This window comes from Bufo gargarizans, chromosome 1, assembly GCF_014858855.1.
Source record: "Bufo gargarizans isolate SCDJY-AF-19 chromosome 1, ASM1485885v1, whole genome shotgun sequence".
Taxonomy (NCBI): Eukaryota; Metazoa; Chordata; class Amphibia; order Anura; family Bufonidae; genus Bufo; species Bufo gargarizans.
The window spans coordinates 383,407,990-383,430,802 of NC_058080.1; the positions used below are offsets into that span (position 1 = coordinate 383,407,990).

At 46.1% G+C, this 22,813-nt stretch overlaps 1 protein-coding gene across 4 annotated transcripts in view; it reads left to right on the forward strand.

Annotated features, from left to right (window-relative positions):
- Positions 1-22,813, forward strand: part of EPS15L1 (epidermal growth factor receptor pathway substrate 15 like 1) — a 243,741-nt gene that overhangs the window by 24,531 nt on the left and 196,397 nt on the right. For all 4 annotated transcript variants that reach the window (XM_044270441.1, XM_044270433.1, XM_044270447.1 and 1 more), the window contains exons 2-5: positions 4,975-5,016; positions 16,625-16,714; positions 19,673-19,720; positions 19,803-19,898. In XM_044270441.1, coding sequence (XP_044126376.1) covers positions 4,975-5,016; positions 16,625-16,714; positions 19,673-19,720; positions 19,803-19,898 — 276 coding nt within the window. The remainder of the gene's footprint in view (positions 1-4,974; positions 5,017-16,624; positions 16,715-19,672; positions 19,721-19,802; positions 19,899-22,813) is intronic.

The following is a 22,813-nucleotide window of genomic DNA, read 5'->3' on the forward strand; positions in this document are numbered from 1 at the left end:
TAAAATGACACCCCAAAACACATTCCCCAACTTCTCCTGAGTACGGCGATACCACATGTGTGACACTTTTTTGCTGCCAAGGTGGGCAAAGGGGCACATATTCCAAAGTGCACCTTTCGGATTTTGCAGGGCATTTTTTACACATTTTGATTGCAAAGTTCTTCTCACACATTTGGGCCCCTAAATTGCCAGGGCAGTATAACTACCCCACAAGTGACCCCATTTTGGAAAGAAGACACCCCAAGGTATTCCGTGAGGGGCATGGCAAGTTTTTAGAATTTTTTATTTTTTGTCGCAAGTTAGTGGAATATGAGACTTTGTAAGAAAAAAAATAAAATAAAAAATCATCATCATTTTCCGCTAACTTGTGACAAAAAATAAAAAGTTCTATGAACTCACTATGCCCATCAGCGAATACCTTAGGGTGTCTACTTTCCGAAATGGGGTCATTTGTGGGGGTTTTCTACTGTTTGGGCATTGTAGAACCTCAGGAAACATGACAGGTGCTCAGAAAGTCAGAGCTGTTTCAAAAAGCGGAAATTCACATTTTTGTACCATAGTTTGCAAATGCTATAACTTTTACCCAAACCATTTTTTTTTTTTGCCCAAACATTTTTTTTTTATCAAAGACATGTAGAACAATAAATTTGGCGAAAAATGTATATATGGATGTCGTTTTTTTTGCAAAATTTTACAGCTGAAAGTGAAAAATGTCATTTTTTTGCAAAAAAATCGTTAAATTTCGATTAATAACAAAAAAAGTAAAAATGTCAGCGGCAATAAAATACCACCAAATGAAAGCTCCATTAGTGAGAAGAAAAGGAGGTAAAATTCATTTGGGTGGTAAGTTGCATGACCGAGCAATAAACCGCTAAAGTTGTGGAGTGCCGATTTGTAAAAAAGGGCCTGGTCACTAGGGGGGTATAAACCTGTGGTCCTTAAGTGGTTAATGCGCTTTGCACGCGTGTGTTAAAAAACTTTAGGTATACAAACAACATCTCTTAGCAACCATATGTGAAAAAACGCATTGCATCCGCACTTGCTTGTGGATGCTATGCGATTTTTCACGCAGCCCCATTCATTTCTATGGGTCCTGCGTTGCGTGAAACTTGCATACTATAGGACATGCTGCGGTTTTTCACGCAACGCACAAGTGATGCGTGAAAACCAACGCTCATGTACATAGCCCCATTGAAATTAATGGGTCCGGATTCCGTGCGGGCGCAATATGTTCGCATCACTCATTGCACCCGCGCGGAATACTCGCTCGTGTGAAAGGGGCCTTAATGTCTATGGGGCTAAAATATCAAGGTTCTGTGTTAGCCAGAAAGATCTGTGTGATGTTAAAGTATTCCAGCAGTGATAGTTTTATTGGCTTTCAGAGCACAGCTGCTCCTTCACCAGGCAGATTTACAAATGAAAGGCACAGCGTTGTCAGGATAAGTGCACACGTGCGGCAGGCGTTCTTCTATTCTTTTCTGGCCAAAGACCAGAATACCGGAATTGCTGTATCCGGCAGAACCAGACCCAGGGGCCCGCAGAATTCATTCACTATAATAGGGTCTGTCAGGTGTCCAGAATGAATGCCGGTATTCTGCCAGACAGAAAAACACTTCTATGCCGGATAGGATGATTCCAGTATTCTGTTCCTCTGCCGAAACACCGGGGTGCCTGCTGCAAGTGTGCACTTGACCTCACAGACATATGTACATGAGGTGGTGGTACATTATTAGATAACTACTCACAAAAAGTTAGGGATATTTGGCTTTCAGGTGAAATTTATGGAAAACCTAAAGAGTTCACGCTACAGAGATATTATAGCAGGAAAGTAGGGCATTTAAGTAGAAGCATGCAATAGTGATTTCCTCATCTCAAACAATATATTGAAACAAAAGCCAACACCAGTGGTGGGTATACCCCCACAAAAATGTCAATATTTCAATAACTTGTCATGTGGCCTTGAGCATCAATTACAGCTTGATGACGACGTCTCATGTTCACAAGTCGACTTATTGTCTGCTGAGGCACGGAATCCCACTCTTCATGAAGGGTGGCCCTCAGGTCATTGAGGTTCTGGGGTACAGAGTTATGAGCCTCTACATGGCAACTCAGCTGATCCCATAGGTTTTCAATGGGATTCAGGTCTGGAGAAAATGCGGGCCACTCCATTTGAGGTACCTCAGTCTCCAGCAGCCGTTCCCTAATGATGCGACCTCGATGAGCTGGCGCATAGTCTTCCATGAAGATGAAATTCGGCCTGTGTTGTTCATGCAGAGGCCCAATGACTGGATTAATGAAGTTATTCAAGTAGTATGGGTTTGTCACTGTACCATTCACAAAGCGTAGGGCAGTTCTGTATTTACTAGACACACCTGCCCACACTGTAACATCACCACCACCAAAGGCTCATCTGGTGACAACAGTGGCTGATGCATAGTGCTTTCCTTAAAGGGGTATTCCCATCAGCAGTTTTCATACTTACCTGCGGTGAGCATGACGTTCACTTCCTGGATTTGGCTGGGCTTGACTGACGTCTTCTCCCGGCAGGGCCGTGCTCGCGCAGAAGACTGAAGATTTTCTCCCGGCTGGGCCGCACAATGTCCTGAATGCGCACGCTGCCGCGCATGCGCATTGGTGACTTATTCCTGGCCTGTATAGTATAGAGCCGGTGGGCGCGTTTGCAGCTATGTACTATACTGGCCAGGAAGAAGTCATCATGGCGCATGCGCGGAGGCAGCGTGCGCGTTCAGGACATTGCCCGGCCGGGAGAAAATCTTCAGTCTTCTGCGCAAGCGCGGCCACAGGATTCGACAGGCGAGAGGTGGCCGTAACCGGGGGAGACGAAAGACAACAATCAGGTAAGAGGGGACTTATTTTCTCAAAAAGGGTGGGAATTGGGTAATAAAATGTATTTACAAAAATGATCACTGTCCATTCATTAACAGATTTTACAGTGATCATTGTGATGGGAACATCGTTGGCAGCCATCATTTCTGCTCAAAAATCGATTTTCATCAGTAAACAGCACTGAGGCCCACTGGTCCCTTGTCCAGCCTAGATAATTCCTGGCCCATGCAAGAGGGCGATGCCTGTGGTCAGGTACACTTGCAGGTCGTCTAGCACGCAGACCACGTTGATGTAAACGGTTTCAGCATTCATCATCTAGTTCGCAGCGCATTGTTCACAATGAAGTGGTTATCAGTGTGGGATGTGGCCAAAGGTTGTCCTCTTCTACGCCTTTCTGTCACTCTTCCAGTCTCTCTGTATCTCTGTTGTAACCTGCTGATGACACTCTGACACTCTAAGCCAAGCATGTCCAAACTGCGGCCCTCCAGCTGTTGCAAAACTACAACTCCCAGCATGCCCTAATAGCTGTAAGCTATCCATGCATGCTGGGAGTTGTAGTTTTGCAACAGCTGGAGGGCCGCAGTTTGGACATGCCTGCTCTAAGCTCAGTGGCCACTTCCAACTGAGAACATCCTACTTGAAGCCTCGCAATGGTGAGGTACTGTTGATCAATTGTTTGGTGACTTTTTGGTCTCATGATGGCTACATGATGAGGAGGACTGTTTAAATACCAATTCTAACTGAACCAGGAAATGTTTGTGCGATTGATGGAGAACAACAAGTTGTGCAAAAAGTACTGAAACACTGAACATTTGGATGTATTCATTCTGAAGTTTATAGAAGGTCACATTAAGTTCACTTGTAAAGGTTAGAATGCATATTTGGTTCATACTGAAATTTCACCTACAAGCTAAATATCCCTAACTTCAAATCCATATCAAATCAACAACAATAAAAGCGCAGGTACCCTAAAACTGAGGTTTTGACGAAAAGGTATTAACACCTGGCAAATCGATAGGATGTGCCAGAAGTGTCTGATAGGTGTGGGACTACCTCTGGGACCCCCTCCACCCTTTGCAATGCACAGGGTAAATCTGGACAAACCCACATGAAAATCTGCGTGCAGCGGTATTTGTCAGTCTGTCTCTCGGCATATTTGCCGCACTGTGGCCGGATCTCCGCCGATCCCCATTATCGTGAATGGGGCCGGACGGACTTCCAGCAGCATGCGGCTGCACTTGATAGTTACCGATCTTGCAGGCTATTCCCCTATAAACTCGCCTCTTTGTCTGGCGCTGTTCTCTACAGGTTGGGTCTTTCTTCCGCTGTTTATGTAAAGACTGCAAAGGTTACGTGGAGGTATATGGCACTTGACCGCTGCAGCCAGTCGCTGTTTTTGGCATTAAATTACTTTCCTCACCAGTATTTATTTATCATTTTAACAGCATTTAGGGACATTGGTAAAATTTCTGTCTTGGACAACCCCTTTAAGTAATCTGCACAAGTTACGGATTACGTCCTTTTTTTCCCTTGTGAATTTTTGTGCGGAAAAACTTAAGTGTAATACGTGAATGAGGTTAGACAAATCTCATGTATTTTATTTCCTTGTGGAAATTGACTTGCTGTGTGGGTTTCGACCCCCACAAAGACCAGAGAATGGGAATTCAGCTTCTCCATCCTAATGGAGCGGTAGGTCAGGCTTGCCTATCTCTACGCTGTTCATTCTCTATGGGACTCCCAGAAAGGAGAGAAAAAGAAGACAAGAAAAACCAAAACGTCAAGACAGTATCAGCCCTAATCAGAGGTTCCTCTGATGTCATTAGAGCACGCTGTGTCATCGCTGGTTGCATGTGCACACCTGCAGGCCCATGCAATTAGTAGCACGTGTATGCTTGTCCAAATGGGGGTACCGCATGCCGATCAGCCTCACAACATGGAAAGACTGTAATATTTATCTACATTTTTTTTGTGAAATGTGTTTGGAAAAAATGGAGATTTCAATTTGTTTTGGCTGTGATTTTTTTGAATGGGTTCAGAAATGGTCCTTCATACAGATGTGAAGGCAGCAGCTTAGTGCACAGGGTGAAGTTCCCAGGGCTATATTGATGAAATGTTTTCTTGTTGCAGCTCTCCAGTGGCAATCCGTTATATGAAACGTACTACAAACAGGTAAGTACGAACCACTGAGATTACACCAGTGCAATCTGCTGCAGAGCCCCTCTGACCAGCATGGTGCACACTCAGTTCTTAGCATGTCCAGCTTCGTAGCTGGGAATTTAACTACACATGGCCACATTTTGCTTCTTTTTTTCTCCTGGCTTTATTTTTATGATTTTAGACTCAAATGTGAATCTTGAAATCAACCATTATGACCTGTTGCTTCTGCTGATGTGTTTTTTTTTTTTTTTTTTTTTGTACCTACTTGCATTCCTCATGAAATAACATAATCTTTTCTTTTAATAGTATTTTGTGGTATTCCTCTATTTTTCCTGTTAGATGGTCATGGATAAGCTTCTAAGGCTGCGTTCACATCTCCATTTTGGAGATCCGGCGCAAATGCTGGCTGTTGGCTGGACAAAAATCAATTGCATGCCTTTATGCCGGAATTCGTCTGAATCACCTCCGGACCTCATTGCAGTCAATGGGCACCTGGCAGGCTGCTCTGTGCCGGAACAGGCTGCCGGAATGCCTAACTGATATGTGAACAAAGCCTACCTGTGTGTGTGACCATTCCCTTTTTCAAAAGGGTGTGTCCTTGCACAGTCTGCCACTGCCAGCAATGACTGGACAGTGTCCGATTGTGCAGGGACACACCCTTAACGGGTCACAGCCAGTTGTCAGTTCAGTCATAAACTAAAGAATAATAAAGGAACGGCACAACATACAGTTAGAAGATCCAGAACTGTCATTTCAAATGGAATACAATAATTTACTAAAACAGACACATGAGGAGCTGACAGGTCCTTTCTAAAGGGGTATTCCCATCAAAATACTCACCCCATACTGTGGCCAGACATTTCCATAGCACCCTGAGGAGTAAGGCCTAGTTCACACGAACGTATGGCTTTTATAGTTTTTTGCGGTCCGTTTTTCACGGATCCGTTGTTCCGTTTTTGAGTTCCGTTGTGTTTCCGTTTCCGTTCCGTTGTTCCGTTCCGTTTTTCCGTATGCCATGTACAGTTTACAGTAATTACATAGGAAAAATTGGGCTGGCCATAACATTTTCAATAGATGGTTCAGAAAAAACGGAACGGAAACGGAAGACATACGGATGCATTTCCGTATGTGTTCCGTTTTTTTTGCGGATCCATTGACTTGAATGGAGCCACGACCCGTGATTTACGGCCAAATATAGGACAAGCTCTATCTTTCAACGGAACGGAAAAACGGAAAAACGGAAACGGAAGGCATACGGAACACATTCCGTTTTTTTTGCGGAACCATTGAAATGAATGGTTCCGTATATGGACCGTATACGGAACACAAAAAAACGGCCCGTACACCCGCAAAAAAAACGTTCGTGTGAACTAGGCCTAAAAGTGAGACACAGAAACCCAGTTCAGTTCCTCTTACGTTTTTTTTAGCCGGAGACAATACCGCAGCATGCTGCAGTTTTCTCTCTGGCCAAAAATCCTGAATACTTGCCGGATCCGGCATTAATTTCCATTGAAATGTCTTAGTGCCCAAGTGTTTCGGCAAAACGGATTTGTTCTTTCCGTCCGCGCATGCGCAGACCATTAAATCTGTCAGACAAATATAAAAATACCGGATCTGTTTTTCCGGATGACAACCGGAAAGAGGGATCTGGTATTGCAATGCATTTGTGAGATGGATCCACATCCGGATCCGTCTCACAAATGCATCTGTTTGTGTCCAGATTGACGGATACCGCAGGCAGTTCCGGCGACTGTACTGCCTGCTGGAATCCTGTGCCGCAAGTGTGAAAGTACCCTTTGTCTGAATATTGCTGTTATATATTTTTACATTGCCCCCTGTGGATCTTTTGTGTCCTGGTGAGAGAGAGCTCCTTTTTATTTGCTGATTCCTTCTAGTAGCAAGATCTACTTCATCACCCATCTACAAGAGAATCAGGGTGATGGAGCAAATGAGCATGTGTGTCCAATATAGTCCTTTATATTCACCCATTTTAAATGTCATTTTTATGCTACAATTTTAGAGGAGGTGTTAGTAATAATAATTGTTAATAATTTTCTACCGTTTGTCCTCTGCAACCTTCAGGTTTTACTTACTCTGCAGACTGTTCCTTCTCCTTCTCACTGAGACCCCTCAGAGCTCTAAGTGCTTCACCTGCAGCCCATGTGTCTACTTTTTGGACAGCTCATAAACAATCATTTACCCTAAGTTCACACCTGAGCGTTTTACAGCGCGTTCCTGCGCGCTGTAAAACGCTCAACAAGGAGAAACCAATGCTTCCCTATGGGAATGGTTCTCACCTGGGCGTTTTACAGCGCGTACGATCGCGCTGTAAAACGCCCGACGCTCAAACAAGTTCTTGAGCTTTTTTTGGGGCGTTTGTCGCGCGTTCCCGTACATAGAAATTCGGGAACGCGCGACAATGTGTGCACGCCTGTCTCTGTATGCGCGATTGTAAACGCCCGTACAATCGCGCATACAGAGCGCTCGTTTCAGAATGCTCAGGTCTGAACCCAGGGTTAGGGCTCTTTCAAACGAGAGGATCCCGTGCATGGAATCCACTGCGTGAAAGAGAGCCAAGCTCCGTTCCGGACAGCAGGGACAAGGAGCATTAACATTACTGATAATGCTCTTTGCCTCTCTGTGATCTTTTTACTACAAAATTACGGCGACAACTTTATCTCACTGTGATTTTGTGGTAAAAAGATCACAGAGAGGCACAGAGCATTATTAAACCGTTCAAATGCCGGAGCCCCATTTTCTGACATTTTCAAATCTGACATGTCAGTTTATGTGGTAATAACTTTGGAACGCTTTTACTTATCCAAGCCATTCTGAGATTTTTTTCTCGTGACACATTGTACTTCATGTTAGTGGTGAATTTGAGTTGATTGGTTTTACCTTTATGCATAAAAAATTGGAAAAATATGCTATTTTCAAAATTCGAATTTCTCCGCTTTTAAGACAGATAGTGATACTTCATAAAATACTTTACATTCCCCATATGTCTACTTTATGTTGGCATCATTTTGTAAATGTCTTTTTATTTTTTCAGGAAATTAGAAGGCTTAGAAGTTTAGAAGCAAATTTAAAATTTTGAAGAAAATTGCCAAATCCCAATTTTAAGGACCAGTTTAGTTATTGAGTCGCTTTGTGGGACTTAATTAGTAGAATCCACCCATAAATGACCCCATTTTAGAAACTACACCCCTCAAATTAGGCTACTTTCACTGCAATCTGCATGCAAATGGACCGCATTTGTAGACGGATGCGGATCCGTCTTACAAATGCATTGCAAGAACGGATCCGTCTCTCCTGCTGTAATCCGGAGAAACTGATCCGTTGTAAAAAAAATATATATTTTTACTGGTCTTCACATGCACAGACTGGAAGGACGGATCCGGATTGCGATATTTTTAATGCCGGATCCAGCACTAATACATTTAAATGTAAATTAATGCCAGATCCGGCATTCCGGCAACTGATCTGGAATTTTCCTCCATCCAAAACGCAGTTCAGTGACTGAACTGAAGACATCCTGATGCATCCTGAACGGATTTGTCTCCTTTCAGAATGCATGGGGATAAAACCGATCAGTTTTTTTCTGGTATTGAGCCCCTATGACGGAACTCGGTGCCGGAAAAGAAAACCGCTAGTGTGAAAGTACCCTTACTGAAAACTGATTTTACTAACTTTGTTAACCCTTTAAGTGTTCCACAAGAATTAAAGCAAAGTGGAGGGGAAATTTAAAAATTTAAAACAGGAGAAAATGCACCCCACAATTTGTTATGCATTTTTTCCTCAATACGGCAACACCTTGTACGTGGTTGTAAACCGCTGTTTGGGGACATGGCAGCATTCAGAAGGGAAGGAGCGGCATCAGGATTTTCTAACATGTAATTTAATTAAATTGTTTTAGGGGACATTGCATTTTTACTTTTTCACCAATGTAGCTGTTTGGGGGCTTTTTTTTTGGGGGGGGGGGGGGCGGGCTGCAGTTTGTATTGGTATCATTTTGGGGTAAAAAAGTTTTTTTGATCACTTTTTATAACAATTTTTGTGGAGGGGAATTAGGTAAAAATGGCAATTGTCAGTGTTTTCTTAGAATTTTTTATGGGATTCCTCTTGCGGTAAATTGTAATATGATAATTTTATTCTGTGGGTTTATACGGTTATGGCGATACCAAATTTATATAGTTTTATTTAATGTTTTACTACTTTATCAGCATAAAATCCCTTCTGTGTTAAATTTTTTTTTTTTATATTTTGCATAGTCATATACTAAAGTCCATGACTGTTTTATTTTTTCACCAATGTAGCTGTGTTAGGGCCTGTTTTTTGCTGGACGGGCTGTAGTTTTTATTGGTATCATTTTGAGGTACACTTTTTGATCACTTGTCATTTTTTTTTTTGTGGAGGTGAGGTGACAAAAACAGCAATTCCGTCATTGTTTTCAACATTATTTTTTGCTGTGTTCACCTTGCGGGATTAGTAACATAAGAAAAAGAGGCCTCACTATAATACAATAAATAAGGGCAAACAGAGAACCAATCATATAAACCTAAAAATGTTGCTAGAAAAAACAACCATAGAATGCCCAATAAAAATATAAATACTTTATCATGTCATCAATTGATCAAAAAATTCATAAGACATTTACACAGAATTACTATGGAGAATAGTCAGCAAAACAACCTGGATGCGCGGCCCTGGTCTTCGCTAGTGGTGGGCCCCCTGGTTATGTGCACCTGTCCGGGGGGAGCGGCGTGTGTCCCTGGAGGAGCTGCCTGCTAACCACTCCAGTTCCGTTCGGGAGGGGGGAGGGGGGTTGGCTCGGGCTCCACAGGGTCCTTGGCTGCAGACCGCTATCCCATGGCATTGTAACGATAAAAAAAAAAAAAAGCCCCGCATATAAAAAAAATATATAAAAACCCGTATTTAAAAAAATAAATAAATTTTTTTAAAAACAGGGACACCCAGTTCAGAGATGCTCCTTCATTAACCACCAGGGTGGCTATCCTGTGCAGGACTCGCCCTGCTTCATTCGCACTTTCTGGCACCTGGTCATGCCCAGGATTGTCTTGTCTTCCTGGTTCGCCCAGGCCACTGATGTCATAGCCACTTAGTTTGTCTCCAGGGCGCTGTCGGTGGTCTTGTCACAGTTCTTGTCTTGTCACATTGTCTCCCCTGGTTCGCCCAGGGCACGGTACATCCCTGGTACGCCCAGGTCTTCATGTTTTCTTCTCTAACACATGGGTTTCACGCACCTGTCCGCTGACTTATCCGGGTTGTTTTTCTAAGGGGCCATCCTTCGGCTGCTCCCCTGGTCGTTCTTCGCTTTCCATGGCTCTAAGGTTCACTATGTCAGTCTGCCGCCCTTCGTGGGCCACTGCTACGCGCAGCCTCTATCTCATGGCTACGCGCCTTCTCTTCTGTCAACCGCCTGGTACGCTCAGGCGGCCCTCTCCGGTCGAGTATCCGGTCCGATAAGCTCAGATGGTTACTTGGCCTAGGGCTGTGCCCCATCCTGGCCAGTTCGCCTGGTTCTAACAGGTATGGGGTCACCCGTTTTGTCTGCACTTTCAAATTTTCGCCTGTTACTTTTATTTTCAGGGTTTTCCTATTTTCCGTTCCTATCGGTCCGATACAGGTAAGTTCGCACTGACTCCGTCGGTGTACCTGTCAGATCTATGTTCACGTTTTTAATTTGTCCCTTCGTCTGTCTGGCTAGGTCAGGTCCTACTAAGCCGTGTTACGGGTTCTTATTCCGGTACGTGTTTCTCTATTGTGCACCACTTCAAATACCGTTCCGTCATCACCCTCTCGTTTTTTAGTTTTTTTTTTTCCTTTATTTGTCACGTCTTTTGTTTTCAAACAGCGCTGCTATGTCTCGAGCTTCAGATATGGATGACAGCCTGTCTGTCTCCGGGTCGGTCATGTCAGGCCAGACGGGTCCATCATCCCTTCGGAGCTGGACCATACCAAAGCTATTGGCAGAGCTGAACCGAAGAGGCATCCCGCACCCGGCCACCGCAAGGAAGGCAGAGCTGAACAAGCTTCTCATGACCAACTCCAGCACTTCGGCAGTGCAGCAGGAGGCGTCCTCCATCCAGTTGTCACTGGTACAGCTACAATCGACCCTAAACTCCTTGGTCGACTCGGTTGCAGACGTCCGGGCGAGGGTATCGGAGCTGGAATCCCGGCCATCCATGGCGCCCCCGGCACCCGTCCTGCTGATTGCACTATCCACTTCGGGTTGGTTGGCTCCAGCCCAGACCCATTCCCCAGGTGTTCCCCTCACACTTCATTCCCGACAACCTCAAGAGGGACATTCTGGCAGGGAAGGATGTTAATCTGGCGTCGATCCTCATTGCTGCTCAATATGTGCCCGAGAACAGGGTCATCAACTGTGGGGATGTGTCTGTGGTCCTCAGGGCCAAGGACTTGCGGCTTAACCGCAAGTTGACGATCCCCGAGTTTGTCTTGGCTTTCAGCCTCTTCAGAGACATTATCTGCACCGCACAGCTGGAGAGGAGAGAATAGCTGGACAGCTACTTATACCTGGTCACTGACCTGGGTCACAAGTATGGTGGTTCGGCCTTCTACGACTACCATCGTTCCTTTTCGGCAAAGGCGGCGGCAGCGTTGGCACAGTTCCAGTATGTCACCAGCTGGTACTTAATTGATACGGAGCTCTTCTGTCGTCACTTCGCTGGCCTCAGGGCACCCAACTGTGCAACGTGTCAATCAATTTTCCACTCATCTGAATGGTGCCCAAATAGCGCCCACCCGTCTCAGGACAGAGCCCTCCCGGGAACTTCCGGGTCTCTACCGTCTAACCCCTCCACTGACAAACTGGGCAGACCCATTGTCTACTTGGGAAGAACCCAGATCTGCAATAATTTCAACTCAGGAGGGTGCTCTTATGCCAGATGCTGATCCCTCCACGTCTGCTCCCTGTGCTTCAGGGCCCATCCGCGGTCCGCCTGCCCAAAAAGTCTGCTAAAGGGTCCTGACTAGCCGACATCAACGTGGACCTCTTGGCGGCTCTCCTTCAGGATCACCATGATCAGGTCTTCGTGGCTATCCTGTTGGCAGGCTTCCGGCAGGGGTTCCACACAGGGCTCATCACGCTGCCACAGGTTCCCTGGGAAGGCAGGGATCTGCTGTCCGCCACCCTGGACCCTCCAGCAACTAGCGAGTTGCTCCAGTCTGAGGTGGCTAAAGGGTTTCTCATAGGCCCTTTCCTACTCATCCCGTTTGCTTCATGGCGCATCAATCCCATCGGCTTAGTATCCCAAAAAAATACAAATAAAAAAAGGTTGATTTATGACCTGTCCGCCCCTCATGTTTCCGGAATTCCTAGCCTCAATTCCCTGATTCCCTCGAAGGAATTTGCCATGCGTTACTCCTCAGTGGCGCTTGGTTGGCAAAGGTTGACATCGCCGATGCGTTCAAGCTCCTTCCCATCCAACCTCAGTTGTGGCAGTTCTACGGCATCGAGTGGGCCGGACAGTATTTTTTCGCCAACAAACTCACGTTTGGATCCAAGAGTAGCCCCTGGTTATTCGACCAACTGGCCAAAGCGCTACATTGGATCTTGGTCCATCACGGTGGCCTCCGGTCAGTCATCCACTACCTCGATGACTTCCTGGTCGTGGAAGATCCGCAGGGCGGGTCTGGCATTCTCACCGTCCTCCTGGAGATGTTCGCCAGTCTGGCTGTTCCGGTCGCGGAGTCCAAGACGGAGGGTCCCACCACGAGGGTCTCGTTCCTGGGCATCATCCTGGATTCGGTTCTATTGCAGGCCAGCCTCCCGGAAGAGAAACTCGCTCAGTGTCGGGAGGTCATTTCCCAGGAGGCTTCCACGGGGTGCCTCACTAGAGTCGAGTTGCAATCTCTTTTGGGCCGGCTCAATTTTGCCTCTAGGATCTAGGAAGGACTTTCGTGTCGAGGCTGCTCCAGCTTCTTCCCTCAGCGTCCGAGCAGGACAGCATCATCCGGTTGGACGGCCAGGCCATGGCAGACCTGGCCATGTGGGAATTGTTCCGGTCCCGATAGAACGGTGTCTCCTTCTGTGTGTCTCTGTGGTCACCCTACTGCCTGACTATTTTTTTCAGACGCCGCTGCATCCTGCGGCTACGCGGCCATTTGGGGTCCCCGTTGGCTAGCTGACCGTTGGCCCATTTCAGTCCTAGAGGATGCTGAGTCCATCCGCACCTCCTCCCTGTTGGAGTTGTACCCCATTGTCGCAGCTGCTCAGGCATGGGGTCACCTCTGGGCTAACTTGCCAGTGATGTTCGTGACGGACAATCAGGCCTTGGTCGACATCTTAGCCAAGGGCAGGGCCAAGTCCCCCCAAAATCATGGCACTATTGCGCCAGCTGGTTTGGCTGGCCCTGTCACACAACTTTCATGTGCATTGTAGCCACATTCCGGGTCAGCAAAATGTGGCGGCTGAAGCACTATCCCGGTTTAATTTCACCCTCTTTTTTCAGGACATGCCGGTGGCCGAGCGGCTCAGATATCCCACCCCGGCTTTCAGTTCCCTGACAATGGACTAGACATGCTCGTCTCTTCGGCAAGAGACCTGGCGCAGCAGTCCCTCGCCCCCAATACGGCCAGGAACTATCTTTCAGGCCTAAGAACCTTCCAAGAATCTTCGCGTCTGCACCCGCAGGGTGGCCTGGCGGACATTCCTTACTCCATGGCCTTCATTGCCCATTGTCATCACCAGTTACATCTCTCCTACAATACCATTAAGTTGTACCTGGCGGGCGTCCAACACCACGCCATGCTCCGCAACCCAGGGGGTGGCTCCATTTTTTCTGCGCACGCGATTAAGGCCACCTTGCGAGGGGTTCAGAAGGGTAGGGCCAATCCCCCATCCCGTAGACAGGGCGTCACTGGGGAGATGTTCCGGAGGTTGTCTTCAGCCCTGGATGGTGCTCCTTTTGGGCCCTTCTCCAGCTTGGTCTTTAAAGCAGCCATGTATTTGGGCTTTTACGGCTTCCTTAGGCCAGGCGAGTTCACTTGCAGTGCGGCAGGACGGTGCAGTCTGCACAGAGAACAGCTGGTGCGGAATCAAGACCATTACACGCTGAAGTTAATTTCCACCAAAACTAGCCAAACAGTTCCCCCGGTGGAGGTTGAGTTTTTTCCGACTGGTAATAGATGGTGCCCGGTACAGGTGTTTGGCCAGCTCATGCTCGCCATCCAGGATGCTCCCCCTCACAGCCCTCTACTACCACATCTTGATGGCGCTCTCACCGCAGCGCAGTTCATCAGCCACATCCGCACGGTTGCTGCTGGCTTGGGGTTTGACCCCGGCACTATATCCTGCCATTCCTTCCGCATTGGAGCGGCTTCCCGGCATGGGGTCCCCGCCCATGTCATCCGAAAGATGGGAAGGTGGCGTTTGTCTTGCTTCACCAGATTCATACCTAACCCCCAGGTGGAGATTTCGCAGGCGTTTCGGTCACTGGTATTATAAGGTAATAAAGTCTTGTACTTAACTATCTTGGTTTCCTTTTTGCCCCCTTTTAGGCTGCTCTGCCGGTTTAGGTTCAAGGCAGGCACACTGCCCAAGTTCGTATTTTAGCCACGACCACAAGTTGGTAAGGCTGAAGTTCAGCCTGCATTTGTGGGAGGGGCTTGAGCCTTCATAAGCCCCCTCTTCCCTCACCTTTTGTAGGCGTTCCGGTTCATGGACCCACCCACCCATTCCCTTTATTCCAAGGGTCCTCCTTTAGGGCAGCCCCCTTTTAGGCTGCTCTCGTACCCGGCTCCAGGCACACCCCAGCCGGTTTAGGTTCAAGGCAGGCACACTGCCCAAGTTCGTATTTTAGCCACGACCACAAATATATATATATATATATAATTTATTTTATTTTTTTTACACTTTATTTTTAATTTATCAAGACCCATTTGGATCCTGAAGATTGAGGGGCCTGATGACTATACAGTGCATTGCAATAGTCATCTACTGCAATGCACTGTATAGTCTGTATTACAGTGACACTACGGCTGATCAGACCCTCAGGGTCTGATCAGCCTTAGGTACATAGCAGCCTGGATTCCATGGCAACCATCGGCCCGCTGCCATCATAGCAGCGGCGGCCCGATGGAAGACAGAGGGAGCTCCCTCTCAACCACATGGATGCCACGGGCAGCTACTGAACGGGGTTAAATGGCGAGATTGATGCCAGCACCGTTTTCGACCATGGCACCAGAGTGTGCAGTGGCAGTGAGGATCAGGCTGCAGGGGGGCATCAGGAGGCAATGGGGGCCACTAAATTACTGGGGGCAATATAAATATATGGGGCACTGGGGGCACATTTGGGGGTCTTACCCGATTTCAGGCTGTAATCTCCAGCGTGGAGATCACAGCCTGAAACCGGCATTTTCACACTAAAGCACTCTGAATGGTAAGTCTGCAGAGACTAACTAATCGGAGCGCTTGCCGGCAAGGTACCACTCTGATTGGTCCCTTCCCGGCTTCCCCGGTGTGTCTGCTCTCCGGGAGAGTGGAGACTCTGGGGCTATGACATTTTATAGTGTCACAGTAACGGTAAGCAGTTTGGACGTGACTGTATGTCCAAATGCAGTAAATGACTTGCGATTTGGATGTACAGTTATGTCCATATGCGTGGAGGGGTTAATCATGTTAATGCTCCCTGTCTCTGCTGTCCAGAACTGGGCTTGGCTCTCTTTCATGCAGCAGATTACCCGCATGGTATGCGCTCTTGTGAAATAGCCCTTAATCTAAATTGTGAACAAACTGATGAAGTCATGTTAATGTGGCTCTGTCACTAGATCACCCCTATTAAACCAGGCACATAGCCTGGTAGGGGTGATCCTCACTGTCAGCACCACGGATGTTGATAAAATCATACTTTTATTCCTTTTGCTGGCATGCAATTTCAGTATGAGCACCGCTATGCAACGCCAACTGACATCTAAACAACCCCCCCTCCCTTGATTGACAGCGCTTGAGTGCAACTTCGACTTGGTCTAGTGCTGTCAATCAAGGGGAAGGGAGGGGTGTTTAGACATCGGTAGGTTTTGCATGATGGTGCTCGTACTAAAAAAGCCCACCACCTGGTGCTCGAAATTGCCTGCCAGCCAAGGAATAAAAGTACGATTTTATCAACAACCATAGCGCCAGCAGTGAGGAGAAAGATATTATTTTAAACTGCAGGCTTACCCCTACCAGGCTATATGCCTGCTTTAATAGGGATGATCTGGTGACCGAGCCGCTTCACATAAGTGTTTATGAGCTTTCAGGAAAGCAGAGATAAGGGGTACGGATCAAGCTGTCAGTCTAACTTGTACAGATTTTAGTGAGATGGGGAAATAACTTTTTGCAGTCACTGAACTGAAGGCTGCAGAAAACAAATGGATGAAACGTTTTAATAAAGACCAATACTTTCTTGCCCCAAATAAGCACAATGCAAAAAATTGCCCCAGTGTGTCCAAAGCTTTTTAATACCATGAATCCCATGTGATGATTCTGGACCTGTATGCTGGATCCCATTGATTTCTACTTTGTCCACCAAGTTTCTGTTTTTGCAGGGAAAAATAATGCAGAGCCTAAGTGTGAATTTTTTTCTATGGATTACAGGTTGACCCAACGTACACTGGTAGAGTGGGGCCAGCAGAAGCAGCACTCTTCCTCAAAAAGTCTGCCTTGTCAGATGTCATTCTTGGGAAGGTAAGTGGAAAAAAAACTCAACACGCTGTTGAAGATGTATCAAAACCTATGCAGAATAAGTGGAGTAGTTTTCCTAAAGAACCAATACATTTCACATTTAATTTTCAACCCCCCTCTAAGAAAATGAAAGCAGCAACCTGTTTGTCATGGTCAAATACTTCACTTTTCCATTGTACCAGTTTTGATACATCCCCTCTAATGGCTTCCAGATGCTGAAAGTCTGTCTGTATCCTAATTGGAACTATAGAAAAACTGGTCTTGGAGACTGTTATCTTAAACTCCACAGTCGGTTTGCATTAGGCCTCTTGCACCGTGTGTCCCCTGTGGCCGTATTGCGGCCCGCATAAGGCGGGTCCGCAATACACGGGACACCGGCTGTGTGCATTCCGCATCAGGGATGCGGACCCATTCACTTGAATGGGTCTGTAAAATTGGAGATGCGGTGGAACCACGGAACGGAAGCACTATGGAGTGCTTTCGTTGGGATACGTTCCGTGCTTCCGTTCTGCAAAAAGATAAAACTTGTCCTATCTTTTTGCGTGACCGACAGATCGCGGACCCCATTCAAGTGGCCCACGGTCGGTGCCCGTGCATTGCGGACCACAATTTGCGGTCCGCAGCATGGGCAGCACACGTTCATGTGTAACAGGCCTTAAAGGGGTTTTCCAGAATTTTGCATTGATGGTGCTGAATCCACACAGAAACTGGTTACTGCAATGCTGCTCCCATTAATGTGAATGCAGTAACCAGTATATAGAACTGCCAGCGCCTGTTTCCAGTGCTGATGCTACTGAAAAACACCTAATCAATCTAAAAATCCTAGAAAACCCTTTTAAGAAAATTGAAAGGTATTCATTTACATAGTGTAACTATGTAGGTTTTGGTGCTGCATTTAGTGCCGCTCAGTGTATGCCTAGGGGTTTCGGGTAAGAATTTAGATTGAGGCTACTTTCACACTGCCGTTTTTGCTATCCGTTTGTGAGATCAGGGATCTCACAAGCGGTCCAAAACAGATCAGTTTTGCCCTAATGCATTCTGAATGGAAAAGGATCCGCTCAGAATGCATCAGTTTGCCTCCGTTCCGCCTCCATCCTGCTTTGGAGGCGGAAACCAAAACGCTTTCCATCTGATAAAACTTAGCCTAATGGATTCGTTCTGACACACAATGTAAGTTAATGGGGACGGATCTGTTTTCTATGACACAATCTGACACAATAGAAAACGGATCCGTCCTCCATTGACTTTCAATGGTGTTCAAGATGGATCCGTTTTGACTATGTTAAAGAGAATACAACCGGATCCGTTCTGAACGGATGCAGACGGTTGTATTATCTGAATGTATCCGTCGGTGCAGATCCATGACGGATCCGCACTAAACGCGAGTGTGAAAGTAGCCTAATCCTGTCACCTATGTGCATTGGGGAAAATAGTAGTCTGAGGTTGTCACCCATCTGTTACCATGGTGACCGCTAATAAGGGTAATATTGATGCCTGCATCTATGAATTTGCGGAATGCTTTCAGCCAGCTGTGCGGACATGCAGACAAACCATGTGACCACAGCCACCTTAAGGTTTTGGATTCAGGTCCCTGTGCCCATTGTTTACACAAGGTACCCAGTGGCAGCGGCCGGAGCTTCAGCATGCATGCTTTGGTTAGGAGGTTCACATGCCAGGACACAGAATTTTACTTTGTCATTATGTGGGCAATCCCTTTAAAGGGTTTCTACCATCAGAATTTCTGTTATGTAGCTGACTGACATTAGCGATGTGTTAATGTCAGCAATACATAACAATGTTCTTTTTACATTTGTCCCTGCGTCCGTTCGCCTAAAAAATACACTTTTGCAATATGCTAATGCGCCTCTAGATGCTATGTGGGCGTTGATTCAGCACCTAGAGGCTCCATCTACTAACCATTTATCCTGCTCCTGTTGAGTGACGTCCGAGTTCGCAGCATCGCTGATGAAATCACGTGCCTGCGCCGTCCACTTCTGTATTCGGCGCAGGCGCAGTGAGTGAAGGACGCGCTCCTGGGGCCGACTTCCTCACTGCGCCTGCGCCGACTACGTCACAGTGAGGAAGCCAGCACCAGGAGCCCGTCATTCAATCACTGCGCCTGCGCCGAATACAGAAGTGGACAGCGCAGGCACGGGGTTTCATCAGTGATGCTGCAAACTCGGACGTCATGCAAGAGGAGCGGGCGGGCTAGACAGAGGACCTGGGCAGGGATAAATGGTTAGTAGACGGAGCCTCTAGGTGCTGAATCAATGCCCACATAGCACCTAGAGGCATATTGTAAAAGTGTATTTTTTAGGAGAACGACCGCAGGGACAAATGTAAAAAGAACACTGTTATGTAGTGCTGACATTAGCACATCGCTAATGTCAGTCAGCTACATAACAGTATTTCTGGTGGTAGAAACCCTTTAACTGTGTAAAAAATAAATGAAAGAAGAACATATTATGGCTTTAAAGAGGATCTGTCACCTCTCCTGACATGTCTGTTTAATAGCTTCATGCATTCCACATGTAATAACAATTCAGGAGCATCTATTCTTATGTCTATATGTTGTACCATTCCTTTATTATTCCTGCTAGAAGTTATGACTGAATTGCCAGCAGTCTGCAGTAAGGGGACAGAGGCGTGGTAACCAGTTGGGGGTGTGTACCTGCACAGACTCACTCTATCCAATCAGTGATGCTATAGTCACCCCCCCCCAACTAGTTACCACTCCTTTGTACCCTTACTGCAGACTGCTGGTAATTCAGTCATAACTTCTAGTAGGAATAATAAAGGAATGGTACAACATACAGACATAAGAATAGATGCTCCAGAAGTGTTATTACATGGGGGGGTGCATAAAGCTATTAAACCAGGCATGTCTGGAGAGGGGATGGGTCCACTTTAGCTGGTGTATGCTCTATAATTATCTATATTATATATGTGTTTTTACTGTAGATTTGGGACCTGGCTGATCCTGATGGGAAAGGTTACTTGGACAAACAGGTAATAAAGACATTTTGCTTTGATGCAAATTTTTCCGGAAGCTGTTGGTTCCATCAATAATCCTGTTTAATTATTCTCATAGGGTTTCTATGTTGCTTTGAGGCTAGTGGCCTGTGTGCAAAGTGGGCATGAAGTTAGTCTGGCCAGTTTAAGTGTTCCAGTGCCACCTCCCAAATTTGTAAGTGACCTCATACTTGTATTTTGTATTGTACTTTCTATGTGTTAAAGGAAATATGTCACCATTATTTTTTTTGACCGTTAAAACCAGATAGCAACACGCATCCTTTTTTCTAATTTTTTTTATTTTCTGATTGCAGATTTATTTATTGTAGGCATATTCTGTGACCTGTGCAGAGGTCATTGTACAAGGAAGGAATAGATAAGCTCTGACCATCACCTATTATGAATGGTGGATCCTGTCTTATCTGTCATTCTCATCCTGCCTGTAATGATATCACCTCTGTGTGCAGATAAGCAGGTAACTGCACTAAAGTGATCTGTACAAACCAAGAAGTGGCGCCAATTATTAGGCTAAATGTGGATTTACATGGTGCAATATCCGGGCAGATTCCTGTGAAGCGTTCGTTTATCGGATGCTCCTGTCCTTCGTATGGGCAAATAAATTATTGTTCTGGGGAGCAGATCGTGCAGTCTAAACAGTGATCTGCTGCCCAGTAAAAATGCAGTTGTATGAGGAAGAGAAATGGCAATAGTGATCCCTTGTTCTCATACTGTGAAGGAGATCGTTGCATGTAAAAGCAACGCTTCACCTCCACTTAATGAGGTGCCGACTGTCGGGAAGAAACGCCTCCTTCCTGATACTCCGCTTTAGCTCTGCCTGTGTAAACCCTTTTTTAGTGGCCAGTGTGAAAACTGCAGGATTTTATGTTTAAAAAAAATAAATAGATATTTACATAAATTGAAAGTATCACCCAAAATTCTTTCAAAATGTGTTTTGTGGTTTAAATGATAGGTAATTTTCTGATGGCACATTCCCTTTAATATTCTTTCAGCAAGTGACATATGTCTTCCTTGTTTATTACCTCTATGTGTGAAGCCAGCTTTAAGCTGGCCATAGACATTTGATCTGTTGGCGATTTCATCTGGTTCAACGGACCATCTAATGTGTATGGAGCCTCCTAATATCGAACATCTCTTCCACTCTACTGGTACTGCGTGATGCTGCGGATTTGTCACGCGTAGAGGCAAATCCTCAGCATTTATGCCACATCTGAAGCCACCTCTTCTGTTCCGTAATGATCCCTGCACCTCTGTGATTATTACATGATGAAGACCAGAAAATAAATAGTGAAGGCTCATATTTAGTTACTACAAGGAATTGATACTCTTTTATTGCAAAATGCCATAACTTTTCATTACAAGCAATGTACATGCTGCAACTGTAATCCTGCTGTAAATAAAGTGTGCTTGTAAAGAGATTTTCAAGAGTTCATCTATTGGATACTAAGAGCATCCATGAGTCCTTTAACCCCTTAAGGACACAGGGCGTACAGGTACGCTCTTGTGCCCTGGTACTTAAGGACACGTGCGGCTGGCAGTGATCGGAACCAGGTGCCTGCTCAAATCATTGAGCAGGCACCTAGGCTAAATGCGCGGGGGGGTCCCGTGAACCCCCCGTGTTGGCGATCGCGGCAAACCGCAGGTCAATTCAGACCTGCGGTTTGCTGTGATTTCTGCAGTTTCTGATCCCCGCGGTCCCTGACCGCGGGGATCAGAAACTTTAGGATTCAAAAAATGTTCCAGTAACCCTCCCCCCTGCACCACTGAGTTATTTGAGCCTGGTGGGAGGTGCAGGGGGAGGGTTGCGGGCGGTGCGGCAGGCGGGATCGCTGATCCCCCGCCCGCCTCCCATTGCATAATCGTTGGCGTCTAGTGGGTATACCAGGGTGCCAGCACATTGCTGGCACCCTGGTATAAACGGCTGACATCGGGGATGCGATGTCAGCCGTTTAACCCTTTCCATACAGCGGTCCGTACGGACCGCTGTATGGAAAAGGTTAACAGCTCAGGGAGCTCCCTCCCTCTCCCATCGGGGGGCTGCTGTGCCTTTGCAGCCCCCCGAATGGAGAGGGAGAGAGCTCCCAGGCAGCCCCCCGAAGCCCCGTCCTTACCCTTCCCCGTCTGCACAGTTCTGGCCACTACTGAGCAGACGGGGAAGGTTCCCATGGCAACAGGACGCCTTCTCAGGCGTCCTGCTGTCCATGGTTCTGAACAGATCTGTGCTGAAGGCATAGATCTGTTCAGACAAAGTGTAAGTAAAATACAGTACAGTACAATATATATTGCACTGTACTGTATTATGCAGACATCAGACCCACTGGATCTTCAAGAACCAAGTGGGTCTGGGTCAATAAAAAAGTGAAAAAAAGTGAAAATAAAGTAAAAATCAAAAAACACATTTATCACTGATTAAATAAAATTCCCTACACATGTTTGGTATCGCCGCGTCCGTAACAACCTGATCTATAAAACGGTCATGTTACTTTACCCGAACGGTGAACGCCAAAAAAATAAAAAACTATGATGAAATTGAAATTTTGCCCACCTTACTTCCCAAAAAAGGTAATAAAAGTCGCATGTACGCCAAAATAGCGCCAATCAAACCGTTATCTCATCCCGCAAAAATCATACCCTACCCAAGGTAATCGCCCAAAAACTGAAAAAACTATGGCTCTTAGACTATGGAAACACTAAAACATGATTTTTTTTGTTTCAAAAATGAAATCATTGTGTAAAACTTACAGGAAAAAAAAAAAAAGTATACATATTAGGTATCGCCGCGTCCGTATTGACCGGCTCTATAAAAATATCACATGACCTAACCCCTCAGGTGACCACCGTAAAAAAATAAAAATAAAAACGGTGTAAAAAAAGCAATTTTTTTGCAATCTTCCGTCACAAAAAGTGTAATAGCAAGCAATCAAAACGTCATGTGCACCCCAAAATAGTGCCAATCAAACCGTCATCTCATCCCACAAAAAATGAGACCCTACTTAAGATAATCGCCCAAAAATTGAAAAAACTATGGCTCTTAGACTATGGAGACACTAAAACATTTTTTGAGTTTTAAAA